Genomic DNA, 22,651 nt, shown 5'->3' with positions numbered 1-22,651 from the left:
ATAAGGTATGGATTTAATCAACAATAAAGTAATCCTAAATCAATAACATTTGGTTAAGATTTATGTTTAATCTTTTTTTTTTGAAATATTAAAATGAACCTGTCATCAGAAATTTAGCTATAAAGCTAAAAGTTCCCCCCTCTGCAGCTCCTGGGCTGCATTCTAGGAAGCTTCCTATAGTTCTTGTGGCCACTTTTATACCAAAATAAACACTTTGTAAACTTGTACCTTTTCTTATGTAAATTTCGTAAATCTTCCATGGGGGCGAGCTGCCTGGGGTGCTGAATTTCAAAGCTCAGGAGGCCGCCCCTGGGTGCCCGTGGTCCCGCGCATGCGCTGTTCCACTGTAGCGGTGCCGTGCACTGTGTGCACGTGTGACCGCTGGTGACGCGCTCGCTGGCCAGGTGACCGGACGGCACCTCTTTCCCATCCTGCTCAGCAGCAGGTGACGTCCGGTCATCTGGCCAGCTTGCGCATAACGCTGGAGTAATAGGGGAAAGTGCGGTCACGAGGTTATGGGCGACACTTGCTGATGACACTCACAGCGCCGCCCATAACCTCGTGCCCGCGCAAAGCGTCACCAGCGGTCACACGTGCACACAGTGCACGGCACCGCTACAGTGCAACAGCGCATGCGCGGGACCACGGGCACCCAGGGGCGGCCTCCTGAGCTTTGAAATTCAGCATTTGGGGGCGGCGTAAATCGGCAGGAGGACAGCAACGGACCCCAGGCAGCCCGCCCCATGGAAGATTTACGAAATTTACATAAGAAAAGGTACAAGTTTACAAAGTGTTTATTTTGGTATAAAAGTGGCCACAAGAACTATAGGAAGCTTCCTAGAATGCAGCCCAGGAGCTGCAGAGGGGGGAACTTTTAGCTTTATAGCTAAATTTCTGATGACAGGTTCCCTTTAAGGTTGGTTACAATAAGCAGGGCAGCAGACCAAGGCAAACCCACAAACAGAGAGAAAACAAAAAAACAAAAAACAAAAATGCAATGAAACATGAAAGGCTTTGCATGGTTGTAGCCATATACAGTTTGTTACAGTAAAGAACATTTAAGAACATTTATATCAATCTGGCTTGAACCATTATAAAAGTATAAAATCCATAAACTAACAAACAGCAAAGATTTACCATTCATACCATAGAGGCACATAATGGTCAGTTGAAGCAAAAGAAATAAAGAGAGAAAGAAAGAGGGAATGATGACGGGGAAAAGTATCATGGGAAAGGGCAAGGAAGGGCCGGGAATAACTAGCAGGGAAAATCTAGGTAGAGTCTCAACTCGCCCCAAAGAGGGACCTGAAGTCCAGAGAATCCAAAAAAAATGACCCAGGGACTCCAGATCTTAATAAATTTTTCAGTAGCGTCCTGAATTTCAGCAGTGAGACTCTCCATTCTGTAAAGGGAGGCCATCTCCCCAAGCCACTCATCCAAGGCGGGGGCACGGGTGGACTTCCAGTGTCTGGGGATCACGGCTCTGGCAGCCGCTAGGCAAAACCGCAATAGTCCAATTTTCTGAGATATAACAGACCCCGGTAGAATAGATAAGAGCAATTTGTGGAGAACCAGAGAGGGCCTCCCCGCTAATGCTATTGTATGCCGAGAAGACCCCACTCCAAAAAGGCTTAATGAGGCTACAGCTCCACCATATATGCAGAAAATTTGTGGGTGAAGAGAAAAGCAGTCCTCCATTCCTCAACCCGGATAGTCACGCCCAAGTCTCTACTCCATCCCCCCACAAATTTGAGCTTGTCGACATTCCCCTTCTGGATCAAAAGGTTATAGATAAGGGACAGGGTATGTCCCGGAGCCTCTTCCAAAAGAAAGAGCTTTTCGAACGAGGAGGGTGTGGGGGGGGGCGCATAAAGTGCCTCCCGACCTGGTCTGATCAAGAAAGACCTGATCTGGAAGTATTCAAACCAGGGCATGGCCCCTCCCAAGGCAGAGGCAGAGAGCAAGTCGTATGTGGGCAATGGGGATCCCTAAAGTATGTGAGAGAAGTGCACATCCCCGCTCCTCCTCTGACACAGGAAAATATCGGCCCCAACTGCCGGGGCAAAATCTGGGTTTGAAAAGATAGGGGAGAGGGCACCGCGCCCCCTGGACAGACGACCCCATTTTAATTTCTAAATCCCACGTCCTCAATGTCGCCCTCAAGAGATCAGCCTCAGAGAGAGGCTGGCCTCTGGAGCCCAAGCTAATCCAAGGGAGGTAACGCAAGGGGATCTCGTGATCCATTTCTTCTAGGCTTACCCACTGCTTTGTGGCCCCATGATATTGCCAATCTAGTAATCGCATCAGTAGAGCCACTTTATGATAGAGTTTAAAGTTGGGCAATCCAGCCCCCCCCTGGCTTTTAAGTCTGCAAAGGGTAGTGAAGCCTAATCTCGGGCGCTTACCACACGAAGCGCGTGATAACTGAATGCAGGGTAGAGAAAAAGGCCGCAGGAGGAACCAAGGGGACCGTCTGGAACAAGTACAAAAAGCGAGGCAAAACGTCCATTTTGACAACATTTATTCGTCCAAACCAGGATAGTCTTTTACTATTGTATGAGGCAAGATCCTTTCTTGTCCTGTTGAGAAGGGGAAGGTAGTTAAGCTGATATAGTTTTGAGAGATCCATGGGGACTGTCATCCCTAAGTAAGTAATGGCGGAGTCCTGCCACTTGAAGGGAAAACTTTTCTTGATATGATCCACCTCAGTATCAGGTGGATCATATCATATGTTTAATGCCTCGTATTTGGAGTATTTGACCTTAAAGTTGCTGAGGTGGCTGAATTTTTCAAACTCTTGAATAAGTGAGGGGAAGGAAAGGCGTAGATCATCTGCGTAAAGAGCTGCCTTGCATTCCCCACCCCGCACCCCTATCCCGTGGATACTGGAATTGTTTCTGATGGCCACGGCAAGGTGTTCCATAACCAGGACATAAAGTAGGGGGGAAAGGGGGCACCCCTGACGTGTACCATTATGTATTGCAATTGGTGAGGAGAGAAACCCATTGACTTTGACCCTGGCGGAGGGATTCCTATAAAGGGAAGAGACCCTTTCAATGAATTTGTCTCCCAGTCCCACCTGGCGCAGAGAGGCCATCAGAAACTCCCAGCTGACTATCAAAGGCCTTCTCTGCATCAATGGAGAGAAGGCACGTAGGGAGACCTCTGGCCTTAGCCCGCGCCATAAGAATAAGGGTTTTGTTGGTATTGTCCCTGGCCTCACGACCCAATACAAAGCCAATCTGATCAGTGTGAATAATACCGGGAAGAAGTGGAGCCAGTCTATTGGCGAGAGCCTTAGCAAAAATTTTGATGTCAGCATTGATGAGGGAGATGGGTCTGTAGTTAGAGACAGATGAATGATCCTTTTGGTTGAGATTTAAAAACCTTTTTGAAAGGTTCCATTTAATGTACCCATTCCTTTTGCATGAAGAAATTGCCCTTATTCTTTTTTGGGTGTTACAAATATTGTCCGGAACAAAAAACTGGCTGTGACAGAAAGGGATAGTCTAAGTATGAGAGTTAATTCCCTATTGCTAGAGGTAGGGTACAACCAATGGTCCCCCACCAATATCGAGAATCGGGGTTCTGAAGAGTCTAGGGTGCATGGAGTGGAGGTCGATCATGTGCATCGGTGCTCCATTCAATTTTTTGGGGAGCGCCGAAGATCAGCTGAGTTTAGCCATCTCCAGTTAAGAATGAATGGAATTTTCCATCTGTTATAACACAGGAGATATGAAACATTACATAAGTATCATTGGTGTGTCTGTAAGAGGTGCTTTTAAAGGGGTTCTACGAGATTTATATAAAATGAAGTCCCGTTTATAATTCAAACTGCAGCCCTCCTAATCATGTGTAAGTACGGACTGCAGACTAAAGTCATACAGCTCCCGAGACCTGTTTCAACTGGTCAAAGCTGCATCACATATACCTTAATCAACGGACAGGAGCAGGGCTTTGATGTGTGAAGAAATATGTTTTAACTCACATTGTGCTGGACAAGGATATCTCCAGCTTCATCCTCCATCAGTCTGGCAGCTTCATAGCACAAAGACTGACTAACCTTAATTAAAAAAACAATTAACCATTGAGGAGCATGAACCTGGAAATAACCCCCATTTTGCTCAGTGAGGAAGATATATATTTCTGAGCAAATCACAGCCCTTCTCCTAGCCACCAACTTAGATATATGTGATACCATTCTTGAAAGTTGAAACACAGGTCTCGGGAGCTGTATGTCTACAGTCTGCAGCCTGTACTGACATGTGACCAGGATGGGCCGCAGTTTGAATTATTATCAGGGATGACATTTTATCTCATTCTCAGAGAACCCCTTTAAGGATCCTGATCTATTAGGCATTATAGAGCCTGACACAGTCACTCTCACTCTGCATTATTATCCATGCACTACTACTCAGACAGCTAATTGAGGATTCCAGAAGGTACCCTGTAATACATTCCTTCTTGATGGTGCTGTGAGTGAAGCAGAAAGCTTGGGATAAGATTATATTGTTGATCTATTTCATGCAGACGTTAGACATACAGCTACCAGTCTAGTAGTTCACCGATCATTAAGCGTAATATTAGCCGCAGTATGGGATTATTTACACCATATTCACACTATATAAAGCAACATCAAATAGATAAACTATAATAAAATTGACAAACCTTTTTTGCAGAACACAATTTCTACAAAGACAATGCTGCACTATTATAATTTGCTTACTGGATAGTAAATCCAACAGACTCCATGTCGTATGTTGTCTCGATATTGACCTTTAAATATTAATTTTCCATCCGCGTCATATTCTTGTGCTGAGCCATTTAGTTCTCCATCAACATATGTACCGTGCAAAGAACCCCCATCCTCGTAAGTGTACACCCCTTGTCCTTGTAAGGCATCATCAACATAGAACCCTTCCAATGTACTAGAAAAAAATAAAATCTCAAATTATTATCTGAGGAATGCAATAAGACTGCATTACAGGTGTATGGAGCAATGGAGCTTCAGAACCCATTTTCTTCACTAGACCATGACAGCTATTCTTCCAGACTTCCTCATACATGTGGAAATGTGAAAACTTTTCATGTTAACAATAACCCTTTAACTGCTAGATGTTAATGTGTACCTCCACTAATTCAGAAAAACGATAAAGGTATGTGCACATAAGTATTTGGTGCAGAAATTTCTGCATCTCTTGGCAGGAAAAACACTGCTTAAAAAAAAGGCACCGATGGGCAGGATTCTGCCCATGCACAGGGTACACAAAGCTGTCAATCAGTGGTGTGGGCGGGGTTATACAGGGCTCAGCATTCAGAGAACTGTAAGATTTACAGCATAGAAAAAAGTGATATTAAAAAAAAAAAAAGACTACAAGCATCCCAGTGATATATTAATGGAATCAGTGTTTCTGCCCCTATATTATTCTGCTGTCATATGGGTGGCACGGTGGCTCAGTGGTTAGCACTGCAGTCTTGCAGCGCTGGGGTCCTGGGATGAAATCCCACCAAGGACACCATCTGCAAGGAGTTTGTATGTTCTCCCCATGTTTGCGTGGGTTTCCTCCTCCACACTCCAAAAACATACTCATAGGGAACCTAGATTGTGAGCCCCAATGGGGACAGTGTTGCCAATGTATGTAAAGCGCTGTGAAATTAATATCGCTATATATATGAATAAATATTATATTATATGGTTTGGTTACTTTAATGGGTTGTTTGGCATTATTATTTTTCTTTCTTAGGCATGCGTTGTCATTAAAATAGAGGGATAGTTACCTTCTGTCACCCCCCGTGAATTGAGCACAGGCTGCTCTGATGGACATCTCTGGAAGCAGCGACTGGGTTGTATGGATGTAAGTGGACTGATAAATTCTGTGATTGGCTGCAGTAGTGAAGAGACTGGAACAGCATGGAGAAAAAAAAAAATAAAAATCTGATGACTTGCTGTTCCAGTCACTTGCCCGCTGCAGCCAATCACAGGATTTAACTGTCCGGTGACATGATGTTGTAGCATCACTTCAGGAGTGGCCTGTGCTCCATCCATGGAGGTGAGAGATGGCGAGTATGTCTCCATTATAATTTTATGACAACCCAGTTTAAACACAGAAACATCCTCTGAAGGCCATTTTAAAGGGAACCTGTCACCCATCTTGTCCCTTATAAGCTGCAACCACCACAAGTAAGCTCTTATATACAGTATTCCAGAATGCTGTATATAAGAGCATCGACCACTGTATAACATAAAACCCAGCTTTTATTATATTAACCTGCGGGGCGGTTGGGTCCGATGGGCGTCACTGGTTGTGGTCCGATGTCTCCTCTCTTCCTTCCAGCACGGTCCTCCTTCCTCACTTCATGTGGTTGACACGTCCTACACCATCCACATAGAGGCCGCCATTGCACTCCTGCACACAAGCACTTTGATCTGCTCTGAAATGGAAGGCTCTCTGTGGATTATGTAAGACATGTCATCTACTATGGAGCTGGGATAGAGGACGACAATGGAAGAAAGTCAGACAAAGACCAGGGACACGCATCGGACCAGATTGCGCCGCAGGTGACTATAAAAGAAGTTTCCTATGTTATACAGAGTGTCCTGGGCTCTTATATACAGTGTTCAATAATGTTGTTTATAAGTGCTCACTGGTGGTGGCCGCAGCTTATATGGGAAACACCTGGTGACAGGTTCCCATAAACCAGAGAATAAGATGGCGGCAAGTATGTTTGAAAGACGTTTTCCCATTTACTTTTAAATACAAAAGATAATGTAAACTTAATTTGTAAATTAAAAAAAATCATCATCAGGGGTTCAAATGTGTAAAGGGCCCATTTCTACCTCCAAAACAGGTGGCATTGTGCATTCTGATGAGCTATTGGGCTGCAATGGGCCTATATAGTGTTCTAGCACAGGCGCCCTTTGCTGTCTGTGTCCGCTAATGCTTTGGATAGTCAAACTATCTCTGTGCACTCGCCTGTCAGTACTTACCCAGGCACAGCGCCATACATATAGCTGTGACTGTTAGTCCCCTTCACTTGAATGGCTGCCCCTCAGCTTATCACTGGGGACCCCACAGATCAAATCTTAAAGTTCTGAAGTGATCTCTGATATTCTGAGGCACAGTTATTAAAGGGGTTTTCCAGCATCAAGCTACAAGTCTACAGTCACATAGAGAGACTGCAGACTTGTGAATTCTCACATCACAAGCTCTTAAAATTCTCAGTCGCCGGGAGCGGCAAGTCATCATAGCAAATATGTGATTTGCATACTTCTGGACACATTCCGACTAGACTGTATCCAACCTCGCTCAATACATTTATATTGAGCCAGGCCACACCCATCTAGTTGGCACATGACCGTATGTATGTAAATCACATACTGGCAGTCACGCGCCCGCCGCTGGCCCAGGAGGGTCCTCATTGTGCGCAGTGAGGATTCACAAATCTGCAGACAGCATGACTGCAGACTTGCAGCTGTAGACCAGACAACCCTTTGAATACAATTCACCAATGTTTTAATATTCATTAGAAAAATAGAAGGCACGAGCCTGTTATGCACGTCTACTATTGACAAGAGTATGATAGATTAAAAAAAAAAAAAAGTTACCTTCCATCAAAGAAAAAGAATTTCCCACGACCATTTTTTTCCCCATGTACAAAGTGTCCCTCAAAGCGGTCTGTGGAGCTGTAGCTAACAGTGCAGAATCCATGAGGCAAGCCGTCATCATCCAGTTGGCCTGTAACAAACAGAAATATATGAGCAAATGGTTTTCCCCCTAGGTTAAGTAAAGAATCACAGTTATAAGCTCCGACACATTGCAGATCATCAGAAGCTCGACTTCTGCTTTCTAAGGTGTATGGAAACCAACATATTAAAAGGGTTAGTCCCATCTTAAGTGATAGTGTATCCTAGAACTACACCATCATTGTATGATCAGTTCTGGCCCACTCTTCACTGTACAGAATCCAGTTTGCCACCTGCTGTGCAGAAAACTGCAGCTCTGCCCCATTCAACCCTGAAGTTCAGTGACTGCAGCTGTCTTCAAACTGTACACAGAAAAGTACATAAACAAACAAAAAAAAAAAACCAAAAAAATAAAAAACTAACAAAACACAGAAAAAGAAATTCCCATCACCAGGTCAGCACTAGCAGGATGCATAAAAAGGGTACGCTCACACGAGCGCGTGAATCGGACAAGTGCAATGCGAGAAAATCTCACATTGCACTCGGACCAATGTTATTCAATGAGGGGGAGCATATGGTCCAGATTCTGGATGAGAGAAAAGTGTCAATCGCACCCATACAAGTCTATGGGTGCGAGAGAAACATTTGACTGCACTCGGATGATATCCAAGTGCAGTGCGATAATCGTATCAGCTGACAATGGAGGAGATGGGGAGATTAATCCCTCCTTCTCCTCTGCAGCTGCAGGATCAGATAACAGTTGCATGACACTCGGCTCGTGCTTGCAGCGCAGGGGGAGCCGAGGGTCATTAGTATATCGCATCCGATGTGCTCACATCGGATGCTATAAGTTCGTGTGAATTCAGCCTAAAAGGTAGGGGCAGCACAAGTGTAAAATACTGATGAAACACTCACTTAAAACCTACCAATTTATGGAGGGGATGGCTGCCTAGAATGAACACAGGGCGCCAGTCACACAGGTACATGTGATGCACAATGTTTGGCTTACAGCCTATTAATGACGCCAATTCTATTAGATCAAGCAGACTGCCCAGCACTATATAAGTACACCCCACAGGAGAGACACCAAGGGTACACCCAACCAACACTAAAAGGCCTGACTGCATCCTGCAAAACAATTAAATAAAAAAAAAAAAAAAAAAAAAAAAAGGGAAAAATGTGCATTAAAAATTATGTATAAAATACATGAGGTATTGGTCCATATAGTGTCCAAAATACGCAAGCTCGCAACGCACGTCAAGGGTACCCATACTTGACAGTCAATACACTTAAAAAACTGCTCACAGAAAAGGACATTAATTAAAAACAAAAAACAGGAGATAAGAGGATGGAGAAATTAAGTTTTACATCTTCTCTATTTAGTCTGTAGGCATATATCAGAGTGCACTCAGATGACAGAGTGCAGTCTGATGTTTTCACTCACCTATAGACTTGCATGGGCAAGCGCTGTCCGATATACGCTGCCAATCACAAAATGCAGTGCTGGTCTCCACTGCCCCATAGTATTACACTCGTCCAAGGGCTAGCCAACAAAACATCGTACAGCACTCGTCCGTGAAATATGGTTGTGTGAGTGAGCCCTTCAAGTTAGATACACCCTTTAAAAGGGAATCTGTCAGCAGGTTTTTGCTCTGTAATCTGAAGACAGCATGCTATAATGATTAACAGTTTTCAGAGATGCTTCTCATCACAGTGTGCTGTTTAACTTCGATGTTTGTTTTATCTTTAGAAGATTATTATTGCTGGCTTAGGTCAGCTAATCCAACATGCCCCTTGCTGTGATTTGCAGCTCACTGTCTATAAACATTGTATATAGAGACCATATTGTGAGCAGGGGCAGCTTTCTCAGCCCCCCTACACTGCTAAATCTATTAACTCTTGTCAGAACCACTACACCTAGTAAACTATGCGATTCATCATTAGATTCAGGGTCTCTCTTCCTACATCATCCTGCTGTTAGAGGAGGTGGCAAAAACTGGTGACAGATTCCCTTTAAGTAAGAACATTTATATGATGCTCTTTAGAAAATACATTCTCTAGAGCAATTTAAAATGCATAATACAAGTGAACTGATGTACTAATCAGGCCGATCGCCTAACTGGCTACAATTGGGACGCAGCGTCACAAAATTTCTCCCTGTAATAGGATTTGGATGGCCTGAGCTTCCATAAACCAAGAGGTCTAAACACAAGTTCAAGGGCCACATGTAACTTCAGACCTTCAGTCACTGTCTCTCAGTGAAGTGATTGGGGTATATTATCGCTGTCTAGAATGGATGCTTTTACTTTTCATTTATCAGTATTGAAGACAGACTCCATTTAAAGGGAACCTGTCACATCTAAATGCTATTTGTGGGCATTGGGTAATCTTAAAGTTAATAGAGTTTAAATCATATCTATCTGTCAGGCTTCCAGGAGCAGCAGCTACAAGGAAAAAATAAATTTATATTCTCCCTGCAGCTGTTCACTTTTAGACTAGTGACACAGGATCATTTCACATCTGAGAAAATCGTATGTGATCCGATTCTCTTGGATGTGTAAACATGTTTCCATCTTTCCCATGCTGTCAGTTCGTGAAAAATCGCACCACACTTTTTCCACGGACCCACAAACATGAATGGCTGAGCGGCAGTGCCAGGGGCTCAGCTGTGATCACTCCCCTGTATATTGATTGACAGCCTGCTCTGCAATGTGCAGAGGAGTGATTACATCTGGGCTCACAGTATAGGGAGGGGGACTAACTCGTTTTGGCACCATCCAAACGGTTTGTGCATGGGCACTGGGAAATGTGGTATAAATGCACAATGCATTCATAGACCCCTGTTAAGGCATACGGTGCTCCATACTCCTTAAGAGTAAGTTCACACACTGCATTTTTTGATGCTGCATTTTTGTGCTTTTTTTCTCACAAAACACGCACACAAACGCAGCGTCCCAAAAAAACGCATGCGTTTTTTTTTTTTAATCAGTGAACAATGCCATTAAAGATTGTTGGAAAAAAAAAAAAAAAAGTCTGATGTAATTTCCTTCTTCAATACATTCTCCACTAGTGTATGCAGGAGAGCAGACAGCTGCAGGCTAAGCATGCTTCATCCAGGACTGTATGCTGGAGGGAGAGGCAGGGGGAGCAAAATTACAAGATTATTTTTGTATGCTAGCCAGGTACAGCAGGCAAGTACGGGCTGCCCCCATCCCCCAGCTGCCTATTTGTACCCGGCTGGGAACCAAAAATGTAGGGAAACCCCCCCCCCTTTTTTTTTTTTTGAATTTCATGAAATTAAAAAAAAAAAAAAAAAAAAAAAAATGACGTGGGCTTCGCCCAATTTTTGAATCCAGCCAGGTACAACTGGGCAGCTGGGGATTGGAATCCACAGTGCAGGGTGCCCAAGCTTTCTGGGCACCCCCGCTGCGACTGCAGTCCGCAGCCATCCCAGAAAATGGCGCTTTCATAGAAGCGCTTTCTTCTGGCGCTGTACGCAACTCTTCCAGCTGCCTTGATGCTGGGTGACTCGCTAGGTAATAATGGGGTTAGGGCTAGCTGTGTATTATCAGCTGGCCCTAAGCCCGAAATTCATGGTGTCACACCAATATTAGGCATGGCCACCATGAATTTCTAGTAAAGATAAAAAAAAAAAAAAACAACACAGAAAAATATTTTTATTAGAAATAAAAACACAACACAATTAGTGACTCCATCTTTATTGAAATAAAGAACCCCCCCCTCTGCAGTAATCCTAGGTCAAGGGTCCCACGCCGACCGATCCGGATCCAATATCATCTGATCGGTTTGCTGGAAGGCAAAGTAATCAGAAGATGTGTCAGGTTCAAGGACGTGAATCACATGGTAGCACAAGTCATACCTTAATACAATTTAAATAAATAATGACAAGAGAATGAATCTGGTGAAAAATGGCCGTGATGGTTTATTAAGAGTTTCACAAATTAACTAACCAAATAATCAACTTTAGATATAAATAATCAACTCTTATCATCCGATAAACCCATTATAACTAATCTACAAGTCCATTTTAATCAAATTAAGCCAATCCACCCAGCAAGCTGGGTGATTTTCCCCACCCGGACACGCCCAGCAAGGCGTGCCCCCCCCACAAAACCACACAGCCATTTTTCTATGATTGATTGCATACCAAGATTAAAAATATCCATACCTATCTCTGACAAGTGGACCCAATCTTGCCTAAATAAACCAGGCGTAAACCCTTCAAGGTCCCTATGCCTATATGTGAACCCACCTAATAATTTTACAAATTTTTCGAGGTCCCTGTTAACCCTTTTTCGGATTTTAATCATGAATTGCAATCCATCCGCATTCCAAATTAACCGTGCAATTATTTCCGATACCACCAAACATGTATTAGGGAAATAACTTTTAATAGCTAAAAGATCCCTATGCATTTCCCATAACAACTTAACTGTATTATGCCTGCCAATATCGTTCCCGCCGAGATGAATAATCATCAGCTCAGGGGAAGGATAATACAACAATAATTTTCTTACCCTCCCAGCAAGCTGCGACCAAGCCATTCCCCTATAACCGAACCATAAAACTTGAATAAAGTCCATATCAAAAGACAGATTCTCTGTATATGTTCTCTGACTTGCCCTCTTCTGAGCCCAATGGATGTAAGAATGTCCCAAAATCCAGATGATTATTGGGCCTGAAACAATGAACAACCATTAACATAATAAATCAGGTCTTATATATGATTTAAATCTCCCAGAGTCCCAACGGCCTAACGCTTTAATGTTATCCTCGCTTAAATCTAGACCTGCAGCTACTGTAGCCGCCCCTATTCTGAATGAATGTGACGAAATGTTACACTTACCCATATTCAGCTTAAACAAGCATTTTTCAACATACTGTTAAATTGGAAGCTCATTGCCGGATCGCCTGTCGCATGTACCAACAAAGGCCCCTTACCTACAGGCCGTACCTGAAGCCAACTTCGCACATTCTTAACGGGACAAATGTCTGCATTACTCAAAGGATTCAATTTAACTAATGACCCTTTAACTAACTGATCAGCCTTGGATATTCTAATATTAATTAACAGTTTATTGTCTGATATTGATACATCCTCTACCTTTAAACCAGCCGGCTGACTCTTACTCCCACTCAATAATTCACCAACCCGTAATGCGGCAAAAAACATTACTGTGAATGCAGTTTGAAACAAACAGGTTTCAAACTCATTCCTACATACCAACTTTAACACTTCCCACAGCTTATATAATAATTCAATAGACACGGGTCTCCTTGTGTCCGGCTGGAAGTTCGCTTTTTTTAATCCTTTTAGCACCTGTGCAATTGGAAATAAACTGCTGAGAGGCGGACTACCGCCAAGTTTTAAGAAAAATGAAATGCCAGCGATCAACCTGGCTAATGCAGCGTAGGATACCCCGTCCTCGAGCAGTTCATTCACAAACTGTAATGCTGCAACAGCATTTGTTGTGTAAGGATTAAAGCCGTTATAGTTACAAAATTTTACCCACTTATCCCATGCCCTTGAATAGCCAGCCCATGTGCTGTTTGCCAATGACCCTTTAATAAGCCTTGGAATTAATCCCATAAAATGTCCCACAAATGTGCTGGGCAACGTGTGTTTCCTAATTCCGCCTTTGGGCATAGCCGATGAAACTCGTCCCACTGCTGACGAGAAAGAGAATCAGCCATAACATTAGATTTACAAATAACATGCGTAGCTTTTAGCCAAATATTAAGATTAAGACAGCATAAGACAATCTGCCTCAAAATCTTGACTGTCCACCTACATTTAGACCCAAGTGTGTTGATGCCGAATACAACTCCGTGATTATTGGAAAACAACCTTATCCTTTTGTTAGCTAAATGCCTACCCCAAAGAACCAGAGCCACTAATACCGGAAACAACTCTAAAACTACCCTATTCTTTGTCACCCACTTTCTAACCCAAGACTCATGCCATGACTCCGCTGACCAATACTGTCCTAACATCACCCCGTACCCAACATTGTCATCTGAATGCAAAAAAAAGAGACAAAGCATCGGAAGAACAAAACTCCTCCTGCCAACAACTGATCCCATTGAAATTATCCAAGAATTCTAACCATACACCCAAATCATCTTTCATATCCTTCGTTACCCTGATATGACATCTGGGAGACCTAACCCCTTTTGTTGCTTCATACAAGCTTCTGGAAAAAACTCTTCCCATAGGGATGATGCTAAGACTAAAATTTAACAACCCCAACAATGACTGTAAACTACCTAACGTAGTTTTTTCCTTTCCCAGCAATTCCATTACCAGTCCTTTCAGTTTCAAGATTTTTTCAACAGGCAGCCTGCATTCCATTCTATTAGAATCAATTAGAATACCAAGGAAATCCAAACTACAACAAGGGAAAACTGTTTTTTCATCAGCTAAAGGGATACCAAACAATCCACTCACCTCAATGAACTTAGAAAGCAGATAATGACAAACTTCTGAACCACATCTACCTACAAACAAGAAATCGTCTAAATAATGAACTATACCACCTGCTGGTAACTCAAACTCCACAACCCATTGCAAGAATGACGAGAACGCCTCAAAATAATAAGACATTGAAAACCCCATGGGTAGACAGCGGTCAAAATAAAATTTCTCCTCAAACGCAAAACCAAGTGAATTAAAGCCGCAGGGGGCAACTGGCAACAACCGAAATGCCGACTTAATGTCCGATTTTGCAAGCAAAGCGTCCTTACCAAACCGCCTCAATAAATCTACCGCCATGTCAAATGATGCGTACTTAACTGACGCCCTGTCTGCCTCCATCTCATCATTCAAGGACAAACCTACAGGATACGACAAGTGGTGAATCAACCTATAATTCCCAAACTCTTTCTTTGGAACCAAACCCAAGGGCGATACCCTAAAATTAACAAACGGCGCCGTATCAAATGGCCCCGCTACCCTACCTGCTTCAACTTCTTTTAAAATCTTTCCTCTCACTATCTCCCTATTTTCATTACCCGAACGCAAATTATCAAACATCACACAACCCAAACCTCTAAATTCTGGAACTGGAAAACCAAACCTGAACCCATTCAACACAACACTACGCTACGCTTCTCCATGTCTGGAAATATTTCTAACCATGGCTGCATTTTTTCCAACTTCACGTCTGCGCCTTTAGAAATATGTTCCTTTGTGTTGTGTAACTGTTGGCTAGCTTGATTCTGTTTTTTTAAAACATTTTGCCATAGAGTGCGCTCCGCCACAAAATGAGCACTCGTGCCGAAAACGACAATTATTTAACCAGCGACACGCTGACTTATTGAAGGCGAAGCACACTCCTTTCTTAATTGTTTGATTTGGTGTTTGTCTCAATCCAGCATTCCTCTGAGGAAGCATTAGATTGAGCCATAAACCAACATCCTTTAAACCCCACCCAATATTATGATGAACCGCCATCTTCTGGCGAAACGATTCATCATAACTTAACCATGCCATACCACCAAAATTGCGGTATGCCTCCAGTATTATGTCTAAATGCTGAAAGAGCCCACTACATAGCTCTGGACGTTTCTCCCCAAGAACAGCAGCATATATTGCAAATGCTTGCACCCAATTGTTGAATGATTTATACACCTTCCTACCTTCCAACTCTTGCTTCTCATCCCTTTTTTCCAATCTTTGCTGCTGTTCTTTATTAAAGGGCAACAAGGAGAACAGATCAATGAACTCCCTGTTCCAAATTTTTTCTTTTAAGGAAGCACTCAAATGAAAACCTAGAGGAGATATTTCACAAGTGAGTGCCTCCTTAAAACAACTATCAGGCACCCCTGAAGGTCTGTCTTTGTATAAAGCAGACCCCCCGGATGCCGTACCCAATCCTTTATTCCTACTCTGTAATACTGCCATTACAGTATCACTAACTAGATCCCTAAACTCACAATCACCATAATCAAATTACTCAATAAATTATTCCTCTCACCCCTGCTGCCTTGCTGCAGAGCCTGGTCTTCTCCCATCCGATCCGCGTTGGGGGGCCGCTTCCTGGATCGTGATGCCGTCCTTAATTTCATCCCTCCGATGCCCCATCTCCAGCTGGCCGCTGCCTCCTGCTGTCGCAGGCACATTGCCCGCCCAGACCCTGAGCGCCGCCGCTGCCCCATTAACACTCTTTTGCATGGGCAGCGGCGGGACACTCCGGTCTCTAGCACGGCCGCGCTCACCAGTCGCCGCCATCAACTTCCGGTCGGCGCGGACTGATGACGCGCCGCTTCCTCCTGTTGACGCGATGTCCGTCCCCTTCTGCTGACGACACCGCTCTCGCGATAACTTCTCCTCCTCCTTCCGGCTCAGCGGCGTCTTCCGTGATGACAGCAGCGGAGGTGAGTAAACCTCCCGCCGACTCCTCTTCCTCGGCAGGCTTTTGATTGAAGCGACCTCTCCGATTAGCGCGACATCTTCTTCACTGCTCTCATCTTCCTTCCTCGCCGCTGTCTCCTTTTCTGGCTCGGGTACTGACGCCGCTACAGAGAGGCAAGCCCGCAGCCAATCTTCGCCGCCTTCTTCTCCTGCTCTCCGCACCAGCTCCTGCAGCAGCTCATCCATGCTTCTTTCTTCAGTCAGCTGGAACTGCACAGCTGACCACGAACAAATTAAGCCAATCCACCCAGCAAGCTGGGTGATTTTCCCCTCTAATAACACATCACAACGAAATGACGCTTTTTCATCCCATGGGAGGGAGGGTGGGCGCTTCTTTCTTCAGTCAGCTGGAACTGCACCTGTTAAAATACAAAAACTGTTCCCGCACTTTTTCTCCTCGGCCAATCAAATCTCTAGGAAAAGAGCGCGCAACAGCTGGATAAAACCGGATAAATCCAGCTGTCCGCGTTACCAGCTGGTCAGCCACACATTTTTAAAAACCTTAACCCTTAGCATCCCGAGCTGCTAAAATTCAATCCCAGGATGCCTGTGCGACCATGTAAACACACCACTATTCGCTATGTGTGTTTATCCATGACACATAAGCTGATTGTATAAACGGCTTTTATACAATCAGCTGATTAATCAGTGCAAAAAAAAACGACTGTGCAAACTCCAGTCTTATCGCTGCAGGACCCGGCGGTAATCAGCTGATGAAGTCTCCTGACCGCATCAGCTGATAGTTTTTAGGCCGGCCGGGCGGTAAAAAGCCGGCCTCACCGCTTCACTTATACGATCAGCTGATTCGCAAGGTGACCGCATCAGCTGATCACCGCCAGGTCCTGCAGCCATCGGACGTGCCCGGGAGTCTGCACACAGCCGGAGCAGGGGTGGCGGTACTGGGAAGAGGAGCTGGGAACGGACATGTACCGGGTGTCTGCAGACAGATGAGTATGAGATTTTTTTTTTCTACTGTTCACGTTTGATTTTGCAGCTGCTTCCACATGGCGCCGGACGGGAGGTGGAAGCAGCGGTGGCGGTACCGGGAGGATTCACGCTTCTGTGTTTACCAACAAGGAATCCTCTTCATGTCACTGTACTACCCAACCCTTGCGTTTAAAGCTGCGTTTTTAGTCATAGAAATGCACTAAAACGCAGCTATATTTGCAATTTGCATTTTTCATTGCGTTTTTGAACATCTCATTGAACTAAATTGAAAATTGACATGCTGTGTTTTAGTGGGCACCACAAAAACGCAGCTAAAAACCCCAAAAAACGCTGTGTGCAGACAGCAAAAATGAAAACTCAGACTTTGCTGGGGAAGCAAAGTCATGCAGTTTTCTGAACAAAAACGCACCCAAAAAACGCGCAAAAACGCCGCGAAAAATGCACTGTGCACACATAGCCTAATAGGGACAACAATTGCTAATACAGTAGCAGAAAGAACAATAACATACTATGTCTAGAAGGTCATGTGAACAGTCTTTGGATGTAAACAGGAAGCCTTGTTCTTGAGAATAGTGAGAATCTGAAGCACAGGGCAGATTAGTTGGAAACTTGGCCATTTAACAACCTGCCACCAGTTTACAATCATGTCCCAAAAAACATTTGAAAATCAATATTTGCAAATCCCGATAACATATAGTCACCACATTTCATCCACTGTCCCAGCAGTATATTATCGTCTAATCCGTTCATCTCTCACTGATCTAATCTCTCGTCTGTCTGCTGTCACAGCATAGCAGCAGATCTCGGGTGTCCACCTGTAAAGAAGATTATTGTCACGGCTGCAGCCCGTCTGAGAGGTAATACACAGGTAGTGGAGTGTAAGCATCTCTAGAACACAAGGCGCTTATTTACCAGCCCATAATCCTAGGTTTCTGATGGGTCGACATAGCCAACATTTATTTTTTTTTGTGGGAAAACTACTTAGCGTCATTAGCAAGCAGAGGTTTATTACAAGTCATCAGTCGGATTACAAATAACAGCTACAAGGTCACAATAGCCATATTCATAGGATGCCCTTCTATAATCTCCATCTGCAGAAAATAACTAGCGCTGCCGATTGAGAGGAGACGGGAAGCTCCACGGGCTTGTCACAGAAGGATGTTACTTAGAAGACAGTGGTTTTCTCAATGTAGCTTACTCTCCCAGTGGATATATTAAATATACTCCTCCGATCCTGCAGAGGTAAATATAACTCTGCTAGTAGCATCGCAACTCATTTTTCCGAATGCAGCTTAAATCATGAATCTGGCGCGATTTGTCAATCATTAAGAGCGCACTACCCCCTAGGACGCAGGAGACAGGAAGACCGGGGGGTTGGTGCGCTCCTAAAGATTTAAAGGGGTTGTCCCATGTTTCTCTTACTCTACAAGGACTCAAATTTCCACAGAGCTCAGGTGCCCATGCAGATTGTCACACTCCTACCTTCGTTTCACAGGATGTTATGGTCCAGACCAAGGGTGTAAGGGTCCCGTTACACGTAGCAACGTTCCAGCGATCCAGACAACGATACGACCTGGTCAGGATCGATGGTATGTCGCTATATGGTCACTAGTGAGCTGGCAAACAGGCAGATCTATTTAACGACGCAGTAACGATACGGCAATCCGTATAACGCACTCAGCGGTCGTTGGGACCCTGTCACACAGCAGCTATTCTGACGACTCAGACCTCGCCAACGAGGTCGCTCGTCGTTATTATGGCGTCAAACACAGCGATGCATGCTGCCCAGCGGGACCCCAACGATCAAAAAAATGAACCAAGACGTTCAGGTACGTTCGGCGATATCGCAGCGGAGGGCCAGTCGCTGCTATGTGTCACACGTAGCGAGATCACTCTTGCGTCACAAAACCTGTGACGTTTCAGCGATCTCGCTAACGACATCACTATGTGTGACGGGGGCTTTAGTCTGAGAGTTCTACAAATTGGATGCCATTGCTCACACCTCTACCTCTTTTGACATTTACCACTTAGCGCATATAAGGTATGCATTTTAACAAAACTGCACATTAAAATTATTCAATTTTACCATAATCAACAGTTTTTGGAAAGATTAAATCTTTTTAAATCAGAACGCAGCTATAAGAAATAAGAAGAATATAGTTCAGATATTGAAGTAACATAGTTCCTTGTACAAGAAGCCATTCAACCCACCTTACAGACAACAGAGTGAATATATTAGGCTCCTTTGTCATCTCTATCAGGGGTATCTGTTAAGCACGCAAAAATAGTATTAAGATGGGACTCTGTTGGACCCTTTAATATAATGAGTAGTGTTGAGCGGACCCACACTTGAAAAATCCGGATCCGCACGGTTTCAGCGGTAGATCCGGGTCCGACCCAGATGCGGGATTCCGGGTGCACGATCCGGATTCGGCATTTTTTTAATTTTTTGTTTTTTTTTCTCTCCCTCTCGTCCCGGATTCCGCTCCTCATTGACATATTGGCCCGGATTCCAGATCGGATCTCGGACTTCCTTGTCAACCCGACACTGATCCGCCAGACCAGGATTATTAGCAATCCGCTCAACTCTAATAATGAGGCAAATAGACACAATTGTACCTTTAAAAGGCAGTGTGTGCCTTTTACAGCAGATACAATAGCGCAATAGAATACAATATTGTACACATCTTAAAAGTCCTTTAACCTCGTTATACTCCATGGCTCAGTCGGGGCTATGCCTGAAGCCAGCAAACTACGGTAGGTTCAGGCATAGGGTGAAGAAGAAAATTATGATTTTAGAAAAAAATAACTTTATTATGTGCGCACACTGCGGAATTGTTTCTACAGTGAAAACCGCACCTACCTGAGGAAAAAAAATGCACCAAAAACGCATGCGGTTTTACAGCGGTTTGCTGCGTGTTTTAGTGCTGTATTACCGCGTTTTTGCCTGCAGTATTGTCCCTGCCTTTTTTAAAGGGAAAAAAAAAAAAAAAACGCAGAAGAAAAAAAGTGACAGGCTACTTCTTTTTGTTGCGGAAATTCTGCAGCAAAACCTGTAAGGCTACATGCGCACGCTGCTTCTTTTTCGTGTTCACAAACTGCAGCCAAAACTGCAGCCAAAACTGCAGCCAAAACTGCACCTTGTCAGAGAGAGCCTGGAAATGTCACAAAAAATGTAGGTGCTTTTTTGGTGCGTTTTTGCTGCTTTCTTGGTGCGTTTTTGGCTGCAGTTTTGTCAACAATTGTTTCATGTATTTTTCAGTTCAAACAAGCCCATAAAGCTTGTTGAATTGAAAAAAAAAAAAATAGAAATAATTAAATAATTAAAAAAAAACTGGCGTGCGGTCCCCCCCAATTTTAATGCCAGCCAGATAAAGCCATACGGCTGAAGGCTGGTATTCTCAGGATGGGGAGCTCCACGTTATGGGGAGCCCCCCAGCCTAACAATATCAGTCAGCAGCCGCCCATAATGGCCGCATCCATTAGATGCGGCTGTTCTGGGACTGTACCCGGCTCTTCCCGATTTGCCCTGGTGCGTTGGCAAATCGGGGTAATAAGGAGTTATTGGCAGCCCATAGCTGCCACTAAATCCTAGATTAATCATGTCAGGCGTCTATGAGAAACCCTCCATGATTAATCTGTAAATTACAGTAAATAAACACACACACACCCGAAAAATCCTTTATTAGAAATAAAAAAAAAAACACAAACACATTCCCTCATTACCAATTTATTAACCCCGACAAAGCCCTCCATGTCCGGCGTAATCCAGGATGGTCCAGCGCCGCATCCAGCTGTGCTGCATGGAGGTGACCGGAGAAGCAGCAAACACCGCCGCTCCTGTCACCTCCATGCAGCAAATGAAGACAGCCGCGCGATCAGCTGAGCTGTCACCGAGGTTACCCGCGGCCACCGCTGCATCCAGCGGTGGCCGTGAGTAACCTCAGTGACAGCTCAGCTGATCGCGCTACTGCGTGGAGCTGACAGGAGCGTGGAGGACGGGACTTTCAGCGGTGGCGGTGAGAGGGGTCCATCATCTCCCCTGTGCGGGGACAGCGGTACTTCGGGGAACTCGTGGAGGACGGGACTATCAGCGGCGGCAGCAAGAGGGGGATGGACATTGGCAGCTGAAAACATTGATTTTTCCCTCTCGCTGCCGCCGCCGCTGATAGTCCCGTCCTCCACATCATCTCCCCTGTGCGTGCAGGCTGGGGACAGTGGTACGTCGGGGAACACGTGGAGGACGGGACTATCAGCGGCGGCAGCGAGAGGGGGATGGACACTGGCAGCTGAAAACATTGATTTTTCCCTCTCGCTGCCGCCGCTGCTGATAGTCCCCGTCCTCCACATCATCTCCCCTGGGGACAGCGGTACTTCGGGGAACACATGGAGGACAGGAGGGACCACTTGCCTGACCTCACTTCCTGACAAATCACCTGCGTTTTTGGTACCAAAAACGCAGGTAAAAGGCAGGTAAAATGCACCACTTTTGATTAGCATGCATTTTTCCTGCGTTTTTGATGCCCTCATTGATTTCAATGGGTGACAAATGTTGACAAAAACGCAGGAAGAATGAACATGCTGCATTTTTTTTGTCACAAACTTTTGACAAAAAAAACGCTGACAAACTGCAATGTGCGCATGACAAATCTGACTTCTCATAGACTTTGCTGGGAAGTCAGATGTCAGAAAGTTCTGCTGACAAAACTGCAGCCAAAAAAGCAGCAAAAAAGCAGGAAAAAAAGCAGCGTGCGCATGTAGCCTCAGGGTATGTGCGCACGTTGCTTTTTACCTGCTTTTTACCTGCTTTTTTGCTGCTTTTTCTTCTGCGCTGTTTAATGCCAAAATGGATGTGTTCTTCTATTCAAGCAAAGTCTATGGGAATTTGGGTTTCTTGTTCACACTATGTTGTTCAAAATGCTGCCTTTTTGTGGCAGAACTTTGGTCAAAAACTCAGCTTTTCAAAGAAGCAACATGCCAATTGTTTTTGCCATTTGGGTTTTGCACTGCAAAGCTGAGTTTTTGACCAAAGTTCTGCCACAAAAAGGCAGCATTTTGAACAACATAGTGTGAACAAGAAACCCAAATTCCCATAGACTTTGCTTGAATAGAAGAACACATCCATTTTGGCATTAAACAGCGCAGAAGAAAAAGCAGCAAAAAAGCAGGTAAAAAGCAACGTGCGCACATACCCTCAGGAAGAGAAAAAAAAAAAAAAAAAAGCAGTGTGCGCACGGCATTTTGGATTTCTCAAACTTTGCTAGGGAAGGACTGCATGAAGATTATACACAAAAAACGCACCAATTCTGCAGCAAAATACGCAGTGTGCGCACAGGGCATAAAGATAAATAATACAAAAGTTACGAACACATCTAGAACAATACCAAATGTGTTCTTCAAAAATCAAAAACAAGAATATTGTACAATTACAAAAGCCATTTTTATTTTAATCAACTTTTTCAACACTAAAACAAACACATGGATACATGATTAAAATCCAATGAGGAGGTGAAAAGGCATAAAACATGAAAAATGCATGAATGCTGTTTCTCAAAAGGGAGTAAAGCCACCTAGTTCAGGTCTTT

At 44.2% G+C, this 22,651-nt stretch overlaps 1 protein-coding gene across 1 annotated transcript in view; it reads right to left on the bottom strand.

Moving 5' to 3' along the window:
- SETD7 (SET domain containing 7, histone lysine methyltransferase) overlaps positions 1–22,651 on the bottom strand; it is an 80,648-nt gene that overhangs the window by 47,850 nt on the left and 10,147 nt on the right. Inside the window, exons 2-3 of the mRNA XM_075348504.1 lie at positions 7,607–7,736; positions 4,727–4,928 (exon numbers count right to left, since the gene is read on the bottom strand). Of these exons, the coding sequence (XP_075204619.1) occupies positions 4,727–4,928; positions 7,607–7,736 (332 nt within the window). The remainder of the gene's footprint in view (positions 1–4,726; positions 4,929–7,606; positions 7,737–22,651) is intronic.

Source organism: Anomaloglossus baeobatrachus, chromosome 1 (assembly GCF_048569485.1).
Source record: "Anomaloglossus baeobatrachus isolate aAnoBae1 chromosome 1, aAnoBae1.hap1, whole genome shotgun sequence".
NCBI classification, from domain to species: domain Eukaryota; kingdom Metazoa; phylum Chordata; class Amphibia; order Anura; family Aromobatidae; genus Anomaloglossus; species Anomaloglossus baeobatrachus.
This window is presented reverse-complemented; position numbering and strand designations above follow the sequence as displayed.